At 52.5% G+C, this 16395-nt stretch overlaps 2 protein-coding genes and 2 non-coding genes across 4 annotated transcripts in view; 1 reads left to right on the forward strand and 3 right to left on the reverse strand.

The window, feature by feature from the left end:
* Positions 1 to 4946, forward strand: part of GTF2F2 (general transcription factor IIF subunit 2) — a 90573-nt gene extending 85627 nt beyond the window's left edge. The window contains exon 9 of the mRNA XM_035322689.1: positions 4062 to 4946. Coding sequence (XP_035178580.1) covers positions 4062 to 4181 — 120 coding nt within the window. The 3' untranslated portion in view covers positions 4182 to 4946. The remainder of the gene's footprint in view (positions 1 to 4061) is intronic.
* Positions 4947 to 11654: 6708 nt separating this feature from the next.
* On the reverse strand, positions 11655 to 11790 carry LOC118161000. Its single transcript, XR_004747812.1, has one exon. It is a non-coding gene; the product is annotated as a small nucleolar RNA SNORA31 (small nucleolar RNA).
* A 550-nt stretch (positions 11791 to 12340) lies between these two features.
* TPT1 (tumor protein, translationally-controlled 1) lies at positions 12341 to 16274 on the reverse strand. Its single transcript, XM_035322706.1, has 6 exons — positions 16115 to 16274; positions 15889 to 15962; positions 15369 to 15559; positions 14544 to 14649; positions 13940 to 14056; positions 12341 to 12564 (listed from the first exon to the last, which is right to left on the reverse strand). Exons 1-6 carry the CDS (start codon positions 16140 to 16142, stop codon positions 12562 to 12564), a joined length of 519 nt encoding a protein of 172 aa, XP_035178597.1. The 5' UTR covers positions 16143 to 16274; the 3' UTR covers positions 12341 to 12561.
* Positions 12631 to 12762, reverse strand: LOC118160999. Its single transcript, XR_004747811.1, has one exon. It is a non-coding gene; the product is annotated as a small nucleolar RNA SNORA31 (small nucleolar RNA).
* Positions 16275 to 16395: the final 121 nt, after the last annotated feature.

Here is a 16395-nt window from a genome sequence, read left to right on the forward strand (position 1 = left end):
TGTTTTTCTTTTTAATGAAAAGTAACAATTTGCGTTAGTGGACGAATCTATTGTCATCTACCCAGAAGAAAATACAGAGCACTCCCTGGAAATGTTGCTGTAATTCCAGATTGGGGCGTAATGGCTGAGAACAAAATATGCTCTTTATGTGAGCAATCAAATATTTATAAGAAATGGAGCCAGTGGTCTAATAGGAACTGTATTTTTCCAAAATAGCATATACTGGTTACAGTTTTTTCTTACCTTTCAGCTTTAAGTAATGGTTATGCTAAGTCTGTTTGGGGTTTTCTTCTGCTGAAAGTTTCAGGAGGGTTTTCAGAGCTTAACGCCTCCTTCAGCTTTTCAAAAATGCTTTTATCTCGTAATTCTACAACAGCGTTTCAATTTTTATGTAAAGCAGAGAATGTGTAACAGAGCAGAGGATGCCTAAACCGTGCAGATTGCCCACAGGTTAACTTCTGTATTGTGATTACGTGTATATAAACACATCGAATCTTTCTGTGAGAAGAAATTCCAGGTCCCTGATTAGTGCTCACCAGATTCTGAAGTGAGGTTTTTGGCATTGCTGAGGAATGTGGAGATCAGTGGCTTGTTGTGGTGCTACAGCATCAGGCTGAGCCTGCCTGAAGATGCAGGTGGGTCCTGGTGGCTGGGGAAGAAGGGGTCTCACAGGAGGAACCATCATGTCATCTGGTTATGCCACTTGCCCTCCAGTAAGGTCAAGTAGAGCAGGACTATCCCCGATGTGTAGCTATCTGAAAGCTTCAGCAATTTAGCACTGTCTGGTCGTGCAGAGTGATTTTTTGGGTTAACGTTGTCAGCTGCTTGCCCAAAAACCACTTCTAGTGCCCCCACCTGGAGCAGGGGTGGCAGATGGGACGGTGTTTCAAACACTCTGTTGCTGCAGCACACTGTCCCAGCTTGAACTGCCCTTACTTACAGCTGAGCTTTCATCTCGCTCTTCAGTTTGGGTTGATTTTCTTCCATTTTGGTTTTCTGCTGAATTGAAATTCTTGGGAGTCCGGAAGGTTTCACCCAGAAGTGGCACTGCCCAGGGAATTAGGTCTGAAACCCAGCTGAAGTTAAAAGTAACCCTCTTTTAGCTGGGTGGGTGGTTTGGAGGCGTGAAGTGAGAGGCAAGAGCTGCGTCGTGCACAGTGTCACCCAGAGGTACTGCCACCAGACAGCAGCGAGCCGCCAGCCGCCACGGACCGCGCCGCGCTCCTCCCATCCCGCCTTGAGGCCTGGCTCCCAGCTGCAGATCAGATCTCAGCACAGTGACTGCATTTCGCTCTACTTCACCTGCCTAAGTGCATTTTTATTTATTTTTCATTCTCACGAACCCGTCCACGTGGTGAGGAGTGGACTTCAACCTTGAATCCGAGTGTCTGAATCCGAGTGTCTTTCTTCCACCCACACCCTGCCATCTACTGAAGCATCTGGCGGTGGCACCGCCAAAAGCTAGCTCCCATGCATGCACAGGGACTGCAAACAAAGCAGTGGAGGTGCACACACACCTGCACATACCTGATGGAACGAGCTTTCTCACCTGCTCCCATCACCCCTTAAGAAACGCATGGGACAACGGCAGCATTGTCGTACAGAAATGCTTGCGCCCTCGGTGCTGCTGTAGCGAGCGCTTTTGTTGTAGTGACCCGGCTGCCAAGTAGTGACAGCATCTCTCCATCAGCTTGCGCTTGGAGAGGTGCACAGAGACAAATCGATCTCCTGCTGCCACCTGCTGGGCCTTGCACGCTCAAAGGCCGAAGTCATCCCAGCAGTGAACACCCCCGTCTCCATTCGTGGCCGCCTTGGTTGAAGAAATACCCTAAGAAACCAGAAGTGCATCCCGCCGGGTATACACCGTCCTGTTGGACTAAGCGGTCTCTTTCGAATAGCCCTCGATGCCCTGGGACAGGCTTTCAGGGATCATTTTGCTACGTCTGTCTAAACGAAGCAGTTGTTAGTGTGGGATCGGGGTGTTTTGGGCTTCGTGAATTTTCATACGTAACGTGAGTGAGAGTAACAATCCCTTTCTCTAAAAGACACTTTCATTTTTAACGATTGCAAGCATATTTTTACTCATTTCCCATTTTTTCCATTTGGCAAAACACAAGCAGAGTGTAGAGAAGAGACCGGGCGATTCTTTTTTGGGGTCATCAGCAAACCTTTGCCATGTTACAGCTCGCAGGATGTAGATGTTTTCACTTAGTGTAACTGCAGCTACAGCAAACAGAAGGGTTCCCGTAACTCCCGCTCGATATGAGCACTCATGGAGGATTAAATTGTTCAGGCTAAAGCAATTATGAATTCAACGTGGAGATTCCTAAACTGTGGCCCGTGGTTGCCATGGCAATCAGCCGAAGTCAGCGCTGATTAATATTTAAACAAACAAGCAGGCAAATGGCTCTTGAAAAAAACTGCAGCAAATTGCTGGTGGTTAACAGAAGGAGTAAAGGAGGGTGGTAGCTGTGAGCTGTCTGGCGTCACAGTTCATACTACTGGCTATCAGAGCTCTGCTTTTTTCCCCCCCTAATTTCCCTTAATATTTGATTTTTCCCTTCTTAGTCTTAATATTTGAGTGTATTAGGAAATTCTCTGGCACCTACTCAACTCTCCTCTAAAAACAAGGCAGCAATAGAATGCTTCAAGCTTTGCAAAACGGCACGAAACCCAACAGCTCGGGGCTTTGGTGGGATCAGACGAAGACGGGGTTTTGAGATACTGAAAATCCCGGTCCAAGTAAGCTGATTCCTCTACCGAAAAGCCAAGAGCTTTTAGCTGGGCTCGTGAAATCCCAGCAGGAAGATCTCTGCGGCGTACCTAAAGGTAGGGTGGCTGCCTTACAGCAGGCCGAAGGAATTTCACAGCGAAGGTCATCCTATGACAGAAGGTGAGCTTTTGCAGAGTGCAGCTGGAGGCGCGAAGAGCCATGGGGACTTGTGGCAGCGGGCTCCGGCAGCGCTCCTCGCGCACGATCGCCATCTGCACCGCGAGCCGTCTGTCGCGGCAGCGAGCTCCCGAAGCAGGGAGCATCCCAGCACCCCCGCGCCTTTGTAGTTTCGTAAGAAACAGCAGAGCACACAGATCCGGAGACCAACTGCGCAGCTAACACTTGCGGCACGTCGGGGAAATCTCAGCCTTTTGATTTTTGAGGCGTCCTGTTTTTAGGATCACGGCACAGCCCATGGGACCTCAGAATGTCATCAGGTGCTGCCCTTTGTGGGAGAAGGGAGCCTGGCTGAGATCACTGAGCACCTGGTTTGGTGGCATCTTGAAAACCTCCAGTGATGGGCACCCCACCACGTCCCCAGGCTGTTCCCACTGTAAAAAATGTCCATCTTATATCAAAACGAAGCCCCTCCTCGTGCAGCTTGTACCCACTACCCAATCTCTCCCCTGCTTCCTCATCCCCTGCCAGGTCCGCACAATGCCAGCCGGGGGGCAGCTGTCCCACCTGGGGGTCGAGCACCTCCTGCTCCGCTTTGTGTTGCCCCCCACGGGTGACAGCTATCCGGTGTTCATTTCACAGAATCACAGAACCGACTAGGTTGGAAGAGACCTCCAAGATCACCGAGTCCAACCTCTGACCTAACACTAACAGTCCCCACTAAGCCATATCCCTAAGCTCTACATCTAAACCTCTTTTAAAGACCTCCAGGGATGGTGACTCAACCACTGCCCTGGGCAGCCCGTTCCAGTGACTAACAACCCTTTCAGTAAAGAAGTTCTTCCTAACATCCAACCTAAACCTCCCCGGGCGCAACTTTAGCCCATTCCCCCTCGTCCTGTCACCAGGCACGTGGGAGAATAGACCAACCCCCACCTCGCTACAGCCTCCTTTAATTTCAGTGGGGTCCTCGTCAAGGCAGCGCTGCTCAACCGTGCCAAGAAACGTGGCTTTGCTGTCAGATGGGCTATTCCCTCGTCGGTCGTGCTAACGAAGTATATGGGATTTGGGAGATGAGGTGATGCCACGTGTGAAGTGGGAGCTGTGGCAGTCGGGTGCCTTTATAACTTGTTTGCAACTGTTTATAACTCGGCGTTTTGTTTCCTTTCAGATATACTTGAAGGAAATCCTCCGGGAAATAGGCATCTACAACGTGAAGGGGACCCACAAAAACACGTGGGAGCTGAAGCCAGAATACAGACATTACCAGGTGGAAGACAAGAGCGATTAACAAAACTGCCTGCGGAGCAGAGGAGGACTAGAGGAGAGAGACCGCACCGAGGGAGCTGTTGTGGGTTTACAGACAGAACTGAGCGCAGCCCAACTGTGCAAGGCTAAATGTAAATTAAAGCAACCAATACTTTGTAATTTTCCGTAGCCTCATTTGGTTTTCAAAGGAATATTTCTTGTAAGTTTCTATAAATGTTTGTCTTTGGACAAAAAAGTATTTATAGAATAAACTTGTATTAGATTTATCTTTATTAGAAATCTTTTGAGTTCAGATCTTGCTTTTCCTGGATAGCTTCGTGGTTTTTCTAAGCCTCAGTAACTCAGGAGAAAAACATGTCCTAGAGGAACCTGTAACTTTGTATTTTTTGCATTCCTGTAGAGCCAAGTTCATGCTCTTTGCTTCTGCTGTGATCTGTCAGGGCTTTATCTGGAAGGCTGCAAAGACGCTCAGTGCTTTGTGTAACGTTGGGGTGGCACGGACGCTGTGCTGCTTTTGGGCTGGGAACAATAGCCCAGCCGTGGTGCTCATCGCAGCCCTTTGGCTTCATGGGAGCAAATCAACAAATTAAAAAAACCCTAAAGGAAAGGCAGTTTGATACGCAGGTGTGGGAAAGAAGACGATCGCTTCTGGGTGGTTACTGGGGAAAAAAAAAGAAATGTCTGTCTCCTAAGTACATCAAGGAATAGATTTATCTTTTTATTATTATTTTATCTATGTTTGATGCTTCAGCACACCAATAAAATCATTATTTTAATTTGTACCAAGCAACGATCTGCCTTATTGACGGAAAGCATGTTAGGAGTTCGACTGTGTAGGTATGAATTTAAAAACAAACACGGATTTATTGGTGGCTTTGTCCCAGTGCTTCTGTGTGTTTTGGGGAAGATTTCTGAACGTATCCACGTATTCGCCCGTTTCTGAAAGGCACGTTGCAAGGTTGTACATCCAGCACCCGGTAGGGGTGGAGCAGGGAGGTAGGTGGCACAGGGCTGCTTAATGGTGATCTCAAAGCCTGAGTGTTAGAAAACGGAGCAAAGAAAACCACGTCGTGGTTTTGCTCAGATCATTTTTTTCAGAGTTGTTCGTGTCAGTCCCTCTCTGCAGACGCTTCCTGCCGGCGCTCAGCCTTCTGTCCAGGCTTTTTGAACAGCTGATCGTGTCCCACGGACCCGGGAGTGCTCTTGCAAATCCTGCCAGTGACTCTCCCATCTCCTCAGATGCTGCGAGCAGGAGGACCCAGCCCGCTGACTGCTGCGGAAGATCTTTGAAGCGGCTGAACGGAGCCCAGGAAGTCAGCGTCCTTGGCTTGCTACGGTACGGCGCGTGCTCCCCGGGAACAGGACACGCGCTGCTGTCCTCCTCGCGCTGCTCGAGTCCCCTGCAGACTCGTGTTAGCGAGCACGGGGGGTGAGAACAGCCGCTTCCCGCAAGCTGGGCTGCTCTGCTGCATTCGTGCCCTGCTTGAGCAGCTAAGAAATCCGAGGTGGGATGCTCGGGTTTGGCTCCTCACCTGGTCTTCTAAAACCGTGCCAGGAATGCCGTGCGGTTCTGCTCTGGCACTGTTGTCATTCAGTGTCAGAGCTGGAAATGACCCTGCCAAAATTAGGAAGAACTTCTTTACTGAACGGGTTGTTAGTCACTGGAATAGGCTGCCCAGGGCAGCGGTTGAGTCACCATCCCTGGAGGTCTTTAAAAAACGTTTAGATGTAGAGCTCAGGGATATGGTTTAGTGGAGGACTTGTTAGTGCTAGGTCAGAGGTTGGACTCGGTGATCTTGGAGGTCTCTTCCAACCTAGATGGTTCTGTGATTCTGTGAATTCAGAGGGAAAAGGTTAACCTCCCGGGGGACCGCTGGCAGGATTAGCTCAGGAGGAACGCATTTAGGATCTGCGTGTGTTCGGGGGTTTTCTGTGAGCTTACTGCTTCACACCTTGCCTTCAGCTTGAGGGGGACGTAATCAGTCAGCCTCAAATGCCAGAAGGCGTAAGCAGAAGCGGGTGTTTTATTGATCTGCTGCCTTTGGACAGGGTAAGTCGGCTGTAACAGAAATTGAACAGAGCACAGTATTTTTTATGGGGTTTATGGTTTTTTACCATTTACATGTATTTATGGGCATTGTTGAAAACATGGGTTAGGGCAGTGGGGTTTTCAGCCAACGAGCAGCAAGGAGACTGAGGAAAGCCAAGGTGCCTTGTCTGACTTGCAGCCCTCTCTGAAATGGTCCCAATAACATTGGGAATAGGACAATGAAGAAATGTCATTTCAAAAAAAAAAAACAAACCAAAACCAGCGAGGGAACCTTATGTCAGGATAAGCTAGGCAAAGACATCCAGTGAACAGACTGATTTCAGCTCTTCAGCCGGCCAGCACCCAAGCCATGGGGTCCTGGAGCACAGCGTGCCCCGGAGACAGAAGCAGCAGGGCAGGCACTGCTACGAGACCCGAATTTACCCCTTCTGGGGCAGCTCAAGGTACAGGAGGACTGGCCTCACTTTGGGTGAAGCGGTGATAAATATTTAGCGTTTTGGGCAACCTCGTTTGGAGCTGGCATGTGAGAATGAGCCAAAACCCCCAGCTCTGCTCCACTTGTTCTGCAGGGAGACCTAACGCGGGTGCTGTTAGCAGGATTGCCATCTGCTGAAAGGGAGGAGGAGAAGGCTGGTAGGCGTTCGAGCCTGCTTCCCTGGCCCCCGCGCTTCCATTGATGTAAAGCACGAGCTCACAGCGGCGGTGAGAGCTGCTTCCCTGCTGGTCTCCCCGTGTGCTGCCGCCTCTGCTTGCTGCCGAGCTCTTGGCTAGCATGGTATCCCTCAGTACGAGTGGTCGAAGCAGTCCACGAGCAGCTCCCGTGGGAACCGGCAGAAGTATTAACATGCTAAATGGGGTTAAATGAAATCAAAAGTGCATCCACGCTCCTAACATCACTTCTCCCTGTTGAGCAGGTCTTGGAGCCATCAGGGACGTTACGCCCAGTGTGATGTGTGTGAGACCAGCTGTGAACAGGGGGCTCTCGAGGTTTGCTGACGCTGGGGACCCCTGCAGGGCTGGGCGCTGGTGTGGGCACCCTGCGGTCCCGGGGGCTGCACGCACGGCGTACACGTGAGGCATCGTGCTGCTGAAACGGCAGCAGCTGCGCTCTGCAAAGCAGCTTCGGAGTGGGAAGGTGTTGGAAAGCCCCTGCTTTAGCGCTGGCGTTGGCTCAGCAAGTTGCCTCTCCCCAGGAGCTAACGCGTTTCACAGAATCACAGAACCATCTAGGTTGGAAGAGACCTCCAAGACCACCGAGTCCAACCTCTGACCTAACACTAACAAGTCCTCCACTAAGCCATATCCCTAAGCTCTACATCTAAACGTCTTTTAAAGACCTCCAGGGATGGTGACTCAACCCCTGCCCTGGGCAGCCCGTTCCAGTGCCTAACAGCCCTTTCGTTTGAAAGCTTCAAGGCAAGGACTTGCCACCAGTGATGGGTTCTGGCACCAAACCAGCCTTGCTGTGCACGTACGCAGTTGGTAGACGCAAGGTGATAGCGATGGAGCTACCCGAGAACCAAAACCCTGCTGCTCACGGACTGGAAAGGGGCAAAAAGGTGAGAGCCTGGAGACTGCGACAAGGGAAAGGGGAGGGGAGCTTGACCACAGGGACCTAGGGACATCGCTACAGGCTCGCTGCTTTGATCCCGGTGGATGCCCCTAGAAGCCAAGTCAGCCACCAGCCTTCAGCAGCTGCTCTGAGTTGGCTCCGGCCGAGCCGGGCGCCCGCCTGCGTGTGTCAGCTCTGCCCACCCACGGTCACACGTCCCCAGGGTGGCATCTCCGTGAGTCAGCCTTCGTCGACGCCTAGCAAACGGTGTTTCTTGGTAAGACATTGCCGGAGCTGAGCCCTTCCTCCAGACTCACCTGGAGGGGCCGTGCAGCTCCTTGTGCTCTGCAAAAAGATGGGGCTGGGCCCAGCAGGATGGAAAACCTTTAAGGTTCAGCTCTTGTCTGGACCGAGTAGGTCTAACACTTCAGCTCTTACCACCAAGGAGCTAGCTCATGCCATGCTGGGCAGCGGGGAAGCTCCCCCTTTCTGCTTGTTAACCGAAGCCATCCAAAACCTTTGCGTGGCATTTTGGAGCAGGGAGCCTGTAAGTACCCTGGGATGGGAAACCCTGGACTCCCGTACGCCAGTGCCATGACTGCAGGTGCCATTCGGCATCATTTCGCCCAACCCCACGTATCCTGTGCGGTGGGTGAGATGTGAGCGCCATCACCTGAGCTCTGGATCCCTTTAATAGCTCTACCCCTAAAACTCATAAAATTAATACAGGGGTACGAGCGCCTCCAGGCTTGCCGAAAGCTTTCAGCAGCTGCAAGACACGGGCAAGCCAGCCCTTTCTTGACCACTGGAGCATAGACAAATTGATACATGGTCTAAAAAGGCCTCCTAGCAGCAGTGCTGTGCATTTTGGCTCCTTTCTGCCCTTTCTGCAAGTTGACGGCTCCCATCTGATGGCTGGAAGCACACCGCTGGCACACAGCAGCTACGCGCATCCTCAGCACAACCCAGCTGCCCCCGCTGTCCGCTGGCACGGGGAGGGCGTTCGGGGTTTGCCACCCGCTGTCCCAGGCAGCAGGGATGCTGCACTCATGCTCTATCCCCCCCCCCCCCCCAAAAGAGTATTCCTCCTTCCTCTTCCCATTTTTTCTCATTTTCAGCCCCATCAGAGCCCCTTTGGCTGCCTGCCGGACCGGACCCCCATCTTTCCTCCTCCAAGCTCTGGTTCGCAGCAGGGGGAGCAGAGGGAGAGGCAAGAGGGGCAGCACGGAGCCACCCAAAGCCCCAGGGCGCAGGCAGGGGGGGAACCCCCAGGAGCTGATTTCCAGGAGGTTTGTCAGAGCGACAGCTGGAAATCAAGGGAAGAGGAAGCCGCCGGAGCAGGGATCACGAAACAGCACGTTTGTGCTCCCAGCGACGGATCTGGGGCTGTTTACGCCGAAGACTTTGAGGCTTGGCTAGTTTGCTTTTTTTCCCTCCTGCTGAGACGTTTCTCCCCGAGCTGAATTAAGGCAGCGTTTAACCGCTGCTCTCCCGCTGCGGAGACTGATTTGCCAGCTGGCGGAGGATGAAATCTTGCTTTGCGCGTCCCGGGGCGGCGGGTGCGGAGCTGGAGAGGTCAACGGGAGCGGAGGGAGGCATCTCACCCGCTGCAGGCAGCCAGCAGCAGCCCAAGAAGCCGAGGCAGCGTGATGCAGGCGGAACTGCTGCTTAATAAAAGCATCCTCCCTAGGTGGCTGTTGCTGAAAGCGCTGCCAGGACTGCAGCGGGCCAGCCCGAGCCGGGGGTTTGCTCGAGGGAAGGAAGCGCCTTGCGGCACGGGAGCAAGACGCAGCTGCTGCAGCCCCTGGGATGTAACAGCGCGGGCACTGACCTGCGGGAGATGGGCTTTTCCCGAGCGCATCACTGCACGCAGCATCGTGTGGGACCGAGAGGTGCTTTAAAAGGGGGAAAAAATGACCAAAAGAGGGGATTTGTGGACAGGGCTGGGCCCAGGCTATCACAACCCAGATGAGGAGGGGAAGCTGGGGAGAGGAGGAATGGGCAGGGAGGGGAAAAGCCGAGGAGAGCATCAGGCACACCCAGCATGGGATTTTCTTCTGCCAGCCCCGCCGCGCCACGTGGTTGAGCACAGAAGTAGGAAACTAAGAAGGAAGGAGGGAGGGTGCTGGCTTTTTTTTTTTTTTCTTTCTTTCTTTCTTTTTATAACCTGTCAGCCCTCTGCTGCCAGCTGGCTCCTGGCTGCTGAGGGCGTGCAGGGCTGAAACCTGAGCTGCCAGGGCAAAGATTTCTCCTGGAGCCACTTAACCCGCTCTGGGGGTTTGAACCCTTCCCGTGCCAGAGCCCTCCAGCTGCAGAAAATGCCTTCCCCAGGAAGGCAAGGTACAAGCCTGACAAGTGCGTGTTTAAAACAAGCCGCAGCTGTTTCCGAGCTGTCCTTCAGCTGGGGCTGTTTGACTGCCAGGGCTGGTTGTTGGGACTGGGGACTCTTCCCTGCGAAGCAACCCCGAAGCTGCACCGATATAAACCCTTGCCCTACCAAACCACCAGAGCTGCTCAGCCCCAGAAAGCAGCTGCTTGGAACAGAGAGGAGGCAGCTGCACGGGAGGAGGGGAGACAAACGAGGGGGAAATGGGTCGTGTAGAAATGCTCGGTTGATTTCTGCCTGAGTTGATGCTTGTAGATGCAGTTACCAGCCACAGCATTTCCCCACCACCATGAAGAGCCCTAAAATGACTCCTCAGGGTCATTTAACCTCTTCTCTTGCACCAGGCAGCCTTGATGCTGCACAGCACCAAGATTTGCCTTTTTCCCCTGATACCTGAGGCAGCAATGCACTTTTTGGAAGCATGGCAGAGCAAAACCACTTCCCCTCCAGCCTGCCAGAGGCTGGCAGAATAAAATCCAGCATCCCAAGAGCCTCCGAGCTGACGCTCTCCTCCAACAGGCTCTGACCAGAACACTGCAGCTGAAGGGAGGCTCCTCAGCAGAGAAAGAGCATGAGATTGTTAAGCAAGCAAAGAGCCAGGCATGTTGGCTCACACCAATTAAATATGAGTGCAGACAGGACAGCGCACGAGCTCCTGTCAGCCATTCAGCCTGGCAGCAGGGCTGTCATCGGGTTTGAAGCACCTTGCTTTTCAACACAGCACCTCTGTACTTTGTCCCACACCTTGCTTTTTTTGAGGTTCACAGCCTCAGCAGCCGAGCAGGAGGATGAGAGCTGCTGGATCCTGGCACTGCACAGCCACTCTCTCTGCTGAGGCGTAAATGTCTCAAACCAAGCAAGTGCTTAATCCCTCAACATTTAAGGAACTCATTTTTCCACTGGTGCGATCTTACCTTTTTCCCCTTGCATTTCCTCACCTGGTAAAACAAGCCCTCTGCCAGGAAAGCAAGGACTGGCTCACTGCTTTTTATTTGTATCCCACATTCTGAGCACACCTCCCTTTGGTGAGGGCAGGGGAGCTTTAATTCACGCTGCTTGGCTCACCCCACACTTGTACCTCAGCCAGCAAAGCAGCTGTCCCGAGACCCTTCTGGGCAGGAGTCATGGATGTAAAGAGTTTAAATGGAGCTCCCCCAACTACAGCAGGGCGTGTTTCAAACACAGGCACCTCTAAGATAGCTGCTCAGGGCACTCTGCTCCCACCTCCAGCCTCCATCTCGCTCCTCCCAGCCCGCTGCCTTATCTGACCGCTGCACGAGCCTCCCTCTGCCTGCACGTGGGGCACCTCGGCTGTCTGAAGCCCTGGGGCCTCCTCCCAGCAGTGGTGGAGGCCGTGCCCTCCCCTTTCAGGCACCTTTACTTCCCAAACCCCTGCTGTCACTGCAGCAGGAACTGTTGAGGACCTGCAGCTCAGGGCAGCACCCCCAGGAGGAGCTATCACTGCCAGCAGCAGCAGAGAACTCATCCTAGCAAGGCTGCACCTGGGCTTTGTGCTCCTTTCTTCAATCTGGGCTGCCACGAGGCCAGGCAGGCAGAAAGCGCAAGGAGCCTGTTGCTGTTGCATCTCGACAAGAACCAGAGAAGCAACGGGGGTTTGCTCCAGGTCTGTCAAAGGGATGCGTTTCCCAGCAGGGAACATAGCAGGAACAGCAAGCTGTGAGCACCTGGGTCAATCCCAAGCCCTGCCATGCACCCAAATGAGGTCTGTTCAGCGTGCTCCTGGCTGCCTGTCAGAGAGGAGCCAGCACCACAGCTCGGAGCGCTGGAGTTGGGCTCCTGCTCCTTCCATCCTACCTTAATCTTGAAGGCACACTACCTCTGAGGACAGACTCAAACATCCTCATGTGACAAAGCAGCTCAGCCAGCACATATTCCATCCTTTATTTTCCAATTAATTTTGGAATTTCTCCCAGAGATGGAAGTCTCTGTGCAAGCACAAAAGATGAAGGTCCACTTCATTACGATGGCAGTTCTCAGTGCCTTATTCCCCTCAGCCTGCTCTTGCACTCCAAGGCCACAGGTAGTAACTGCACGAAGTCTGTCTGGAGACAGCCCAGGGGTAGCAAACCAGGCTGCACTCCTGACACTGCCACGTCCTCGGACAAAGATCTTGCTGAAGCCTCTCCTGCAAGCCACTAAGAAACACATTAGACCAAGAGGCATCACCTAGGATGGGTTTAAATGAGTTTTATTTTTAGACAACCTACATGACAGATGTTTTTCTTTTTTAAAACAATGCCTCCACTCCAAATCAGGGTCAAAATAAGTGAATAAAGCTCAAGATGACATCAGTCCAGTTGTTAGACATCGCCGATTCCTGGTGTTGTGCTGATGAAGAAGAAACAGCAGCCAGCTATGAAGACAGGTGATCCAAAACCATACTGTTTGATCCGTTACTGCAAACGAGAGCACCAAGCGTTAGCTCAAGGTCACGACAGTCACAGTACGTTTCCACAGCTTAGTTCTGTATTCCCCAATTCCATCTGAGCTGCCACAGCCAGGCAGGCACAGAAAGCACAAGGAAGTTATTTTTGCATCTCAGTGCAAACCAGAGAGCCACAGGAAAATTGCTCGTGGTCTATCAGAGGATGCTGAGCATTTTGATGATCCTGTAGAGCAGCTGGCATCAGCTGTTGGCCAAGCCAGACCGAATGCCCATTCCCATCCTGTCTGCTTGACACACAGGGTTTCAGATTTCCTCTCAAGTGAGTACTTGTTTAGGACAGGCTCTAAGCCCGATGTATGCGCTGTCTCTTACAGGAGCTGTACCAAAAAGCTGTGAACATTCCTCCCCAGTAGCGATGCCCTGCTTCTATTCTTTAACCCCCACCTTGAAGCAGGTGGGGTTGCCTTCATTGTACTCCCAAAATCTCTGCCCAGCTAGGGGGAAGGTGCACAGGCTTCTGCTCAGAGGAGCTTCCAGGGTCCAGGACACATCACGCTTCAAGCTGTAGGAGCTGCTGTTTTGGCCAGCAACAAGCTCTTGCAGTCATGCTGCTGGGCCACACCACAGGTTGTGGCAGCTTTACGTGACTTGCACACCACAAAGCCCGTCTATGGCTTTACAGCCAAGTTTGGCTGACTGTAAGCAGGCTTCCTAAGTCCAGGATAACTGGACAAAGCAAGCAGCGATCCCATGCAGCTGGTCCCCAAATCGGAACACCCCCAGAATAAGCCCAAACATACAGGCATTGGGATCTAAACACTGTTTCATCGCTACCACATTCAAACCCAGAATTAAAGAGAAAGCAGACCAGAGGCGCTGCCTGAGCACAGAGTAAGGTTAAGTACTCGGTCAGGTGTTGCCATGTTCCCAAACCTAGGGCAGTATTTAAACACAGCCCTTGCATAGTAAAATAAGGGCAAAATAAATAAGTGAAAGAGTGAAACACAAGAGTACAGCACTCCAGAGGAGCAGACAGCAGAGGGACCCAAAATAGAAGCGCTCCATTTCAGGGGGCATTGTTTTCAACCTGACAGCCTGAGGACACAGCCAGCTGCACACAGCTCACCGAGGCAGTTCCTCCTGCATTTCTCAGCAGTTGCGTCACGGTGAGTCACCGCTGTGAAGCCATGCCCCCTTCCAGCATGATTCAGTGGCATACAAGGGAAGTCTCCGCCACTTTACGCAATACACAGCAGCAATCAGACTGTACTCGTGTGAACTTCAGGTTTTTAAAGTTACTGTTCAGCTTTTAGCAGAGACACAACAGGGACTGAAGAGCTAATGACATATTTAGGCACGTCGACCCGATTCACGTCAGCACTTACACATTTCTCGATTTCTAAGCCGTCCTTAAAGAAAATCATGTATGGGGTCACACCATCCTCACGGAAATCCAGCAGAGCCACCATGCCATCTGGATTCATGTTCTCTCCTACAAAGAACTTCAGAGAAACACGTTACTGAGACATTCGGTGAGCTATCTCCAGGAGACACTGCCCATTATTACACAAAGAAGCTGTAACATCTCCAAGCTAAGTTTAAAAGCCTCCCTGACCAGCTGCAGAGGGTTTGTTTCCTGCAAGCTGTCTGTCTTGGTACCACATGGCATTACCACACTGCCATGAGCAGTGAAGTAGTAAACAGGGGCCGGAGTGATTCACCTCCCACATCTGTAACTCCACAGTGCTCACGTACTTGTAGTTATCACCAAAAGCACTGGAGACGTTGAAGCAAGATCCCCAAACACCTAGAAGACTTCCAACTATTTATCCTCCCCAACTCTCAGGGCCCCAGACACCCCCAGAGAGGGTCCAAGTGAGATGTCCCTACAACGGGGGGCCTCAGAACCCAACAAGCTAGTGGAGCAGATAGACCAATCTCAGCTTGTATTGCCAAAGTGCTGCTGTAAGGAAACACAAGTTGTGTTACCTGGTAGTTTTTGAAGTTGGCGAGGATGTGTTTGATTTGTTCTGCAGCCCCTGTCATGAAAGGCTTTACCCTCTCTGGCTTGTGTTCCTCAAGTCTGGCTTTGATTCTGGGAAGAAAAAAAGCAAGCTTTGAAAACTTTCTAGCCTTCTAACTTTACCATGCAGCCTCCCATCACGGCAGAAATTACCAGCAGTCGCTGTTTGATCTTGTTGTGTTCCCCACCACTCCTCCAGAAAACCAACCCACAAAATTTTAACTTCATTTTGCTAGTGAATTAGAAGAACTGTGCCTGCCACTCACATCAAGCTCATTTTACTGGTAGGTTTGTGCTAGACAAAAAAAAATGAAGTCATTTCCAGAGCACCAGGAGCATTATCCATCAATATCACAGAAAAAGCATTTTCACCTGTAATGCCAGCCCACTGAAGTCTGAGCAATAGGAACTACGCTTTGAAGTAGCGAACAGCTCCATTTTACACACAGCTTTGGACATTTGTCTAGTTCAGGAAGCTCTCCTTTACCACCCCACCCCCTCCACACAAATGTTTGGCACAGAGGAATCACAGAGAACAGCAAGGTTACAAATAATACCCAAAACACGTGAATCTGGTCTTCTACCTCGGCCAAGATAAGCTTAGATAGTCCGGTATTGATTCTTTAGAGCTTTGGTTTTGCCAAGTATTAAGACATCACCGAATTTCGCAGCCAGTTTGGCACCTGCATCAGAGCTAACATCTACTAAGAATAAAGCTCAACGCTGTTTTTAACATCTGTGACCTAGGAACCCTGCAGTCCCACCCAGAGAAAAAGCCCACTCACACTTACGCTTTCATGTAGTCCTTGATGTACTTCTTGTACGACTCCTTTGTAAAGCTGGTTTCCTGAAGATGGTGGTTTATTACTATGTCAACACCAGTTATGACCGTGGCTTCTGTTCCCTCTCCCTCAGGACCTTCAGCAGAGGCATTGCCACCAATTAGAGAGTCATCAATTTGACCCTCTGTCCTGGTGACCATCTAGATTTAGAGACATCAAAAAACTTCAAGGCTCTGTGGAAAATCTCACCACTCCTGCTCTTCTCACACACCTACGACCTGACAGCAGGGCATGACTTCAGAGCCACAGCTAGGGGCAAGGGAACAGACTGCGGCCCCAGTGGGGTGTCCCTAGGCCAGGCTCCCCTCCTGGGACCTTATCAGAGCCCTGTTACAGGCTGTGGTCCCTCTGGGTCCCCCCAATCCCTCTGAGGCCGCCCTCGAACTGCTCCCCCACACCCCCCAAAAAACCCCAGCCTTTATTCCCCAGCCCAGCTCCCCCCCCAAAAAAAGGCCGAGGGCCCACTCACCTTCCCCTCCACTTCCAGGCACAGGCCGTTCGCCACCTCCCGGATCTTGTAGATGTCCGAGAACATCTCGTCCTCTGTGGTGAGACACAGACACACACACACAGGGCCCGTCAGCCGCCGCCATTTCGGGGCCGGGCCCCCCCCCGGGCATGCGCGGCCCCGCTCCCGGCGCGGGCCCGGGCCTCGTCCCCTCTCCGTCTCCCCCCTGTCCCCCCCGTCCCCTTACGGCTGATGCAGTCCCGGTAGATGATCATGGCGGCGGGGGCGAGGCGGAGGGCAGGGCAGGAGCGGCCGGAGTGCTCTGCGCGGCGGCGGCGGGCGGCGGGCGGCCGGCAGCGAGGCGGAAAGGGCCGAGTCAGCGCCTGCCGGGGCTCATATAGCGGGCACGGCCCCGGCGCGTCACCGCGCCGCATGCGCGCTCCCGCCCCCCCTCCGCCCGCCCGCCCGCCCGCCCTTGCTCGCTGTCCCCGCCGCGCACGCGCGCGCGCGCGCCCCCGCGCGGCCGCC

This window comes from Oxyura jamaicensis, chromosome 1 (assembly GCF_011077185.1).
Source record: "Oxyura jamaicensis isolate SHBP4307 breed ruddy duck chromosome 1, BPBGC_Ojam_1.0, whole genome shotgun sequence".
NCBI lineage: Eukaryota > Metazoa > Chordata > Aves > Anseriformes > Anatidae > Oxyura > Oxyura jamaicensis.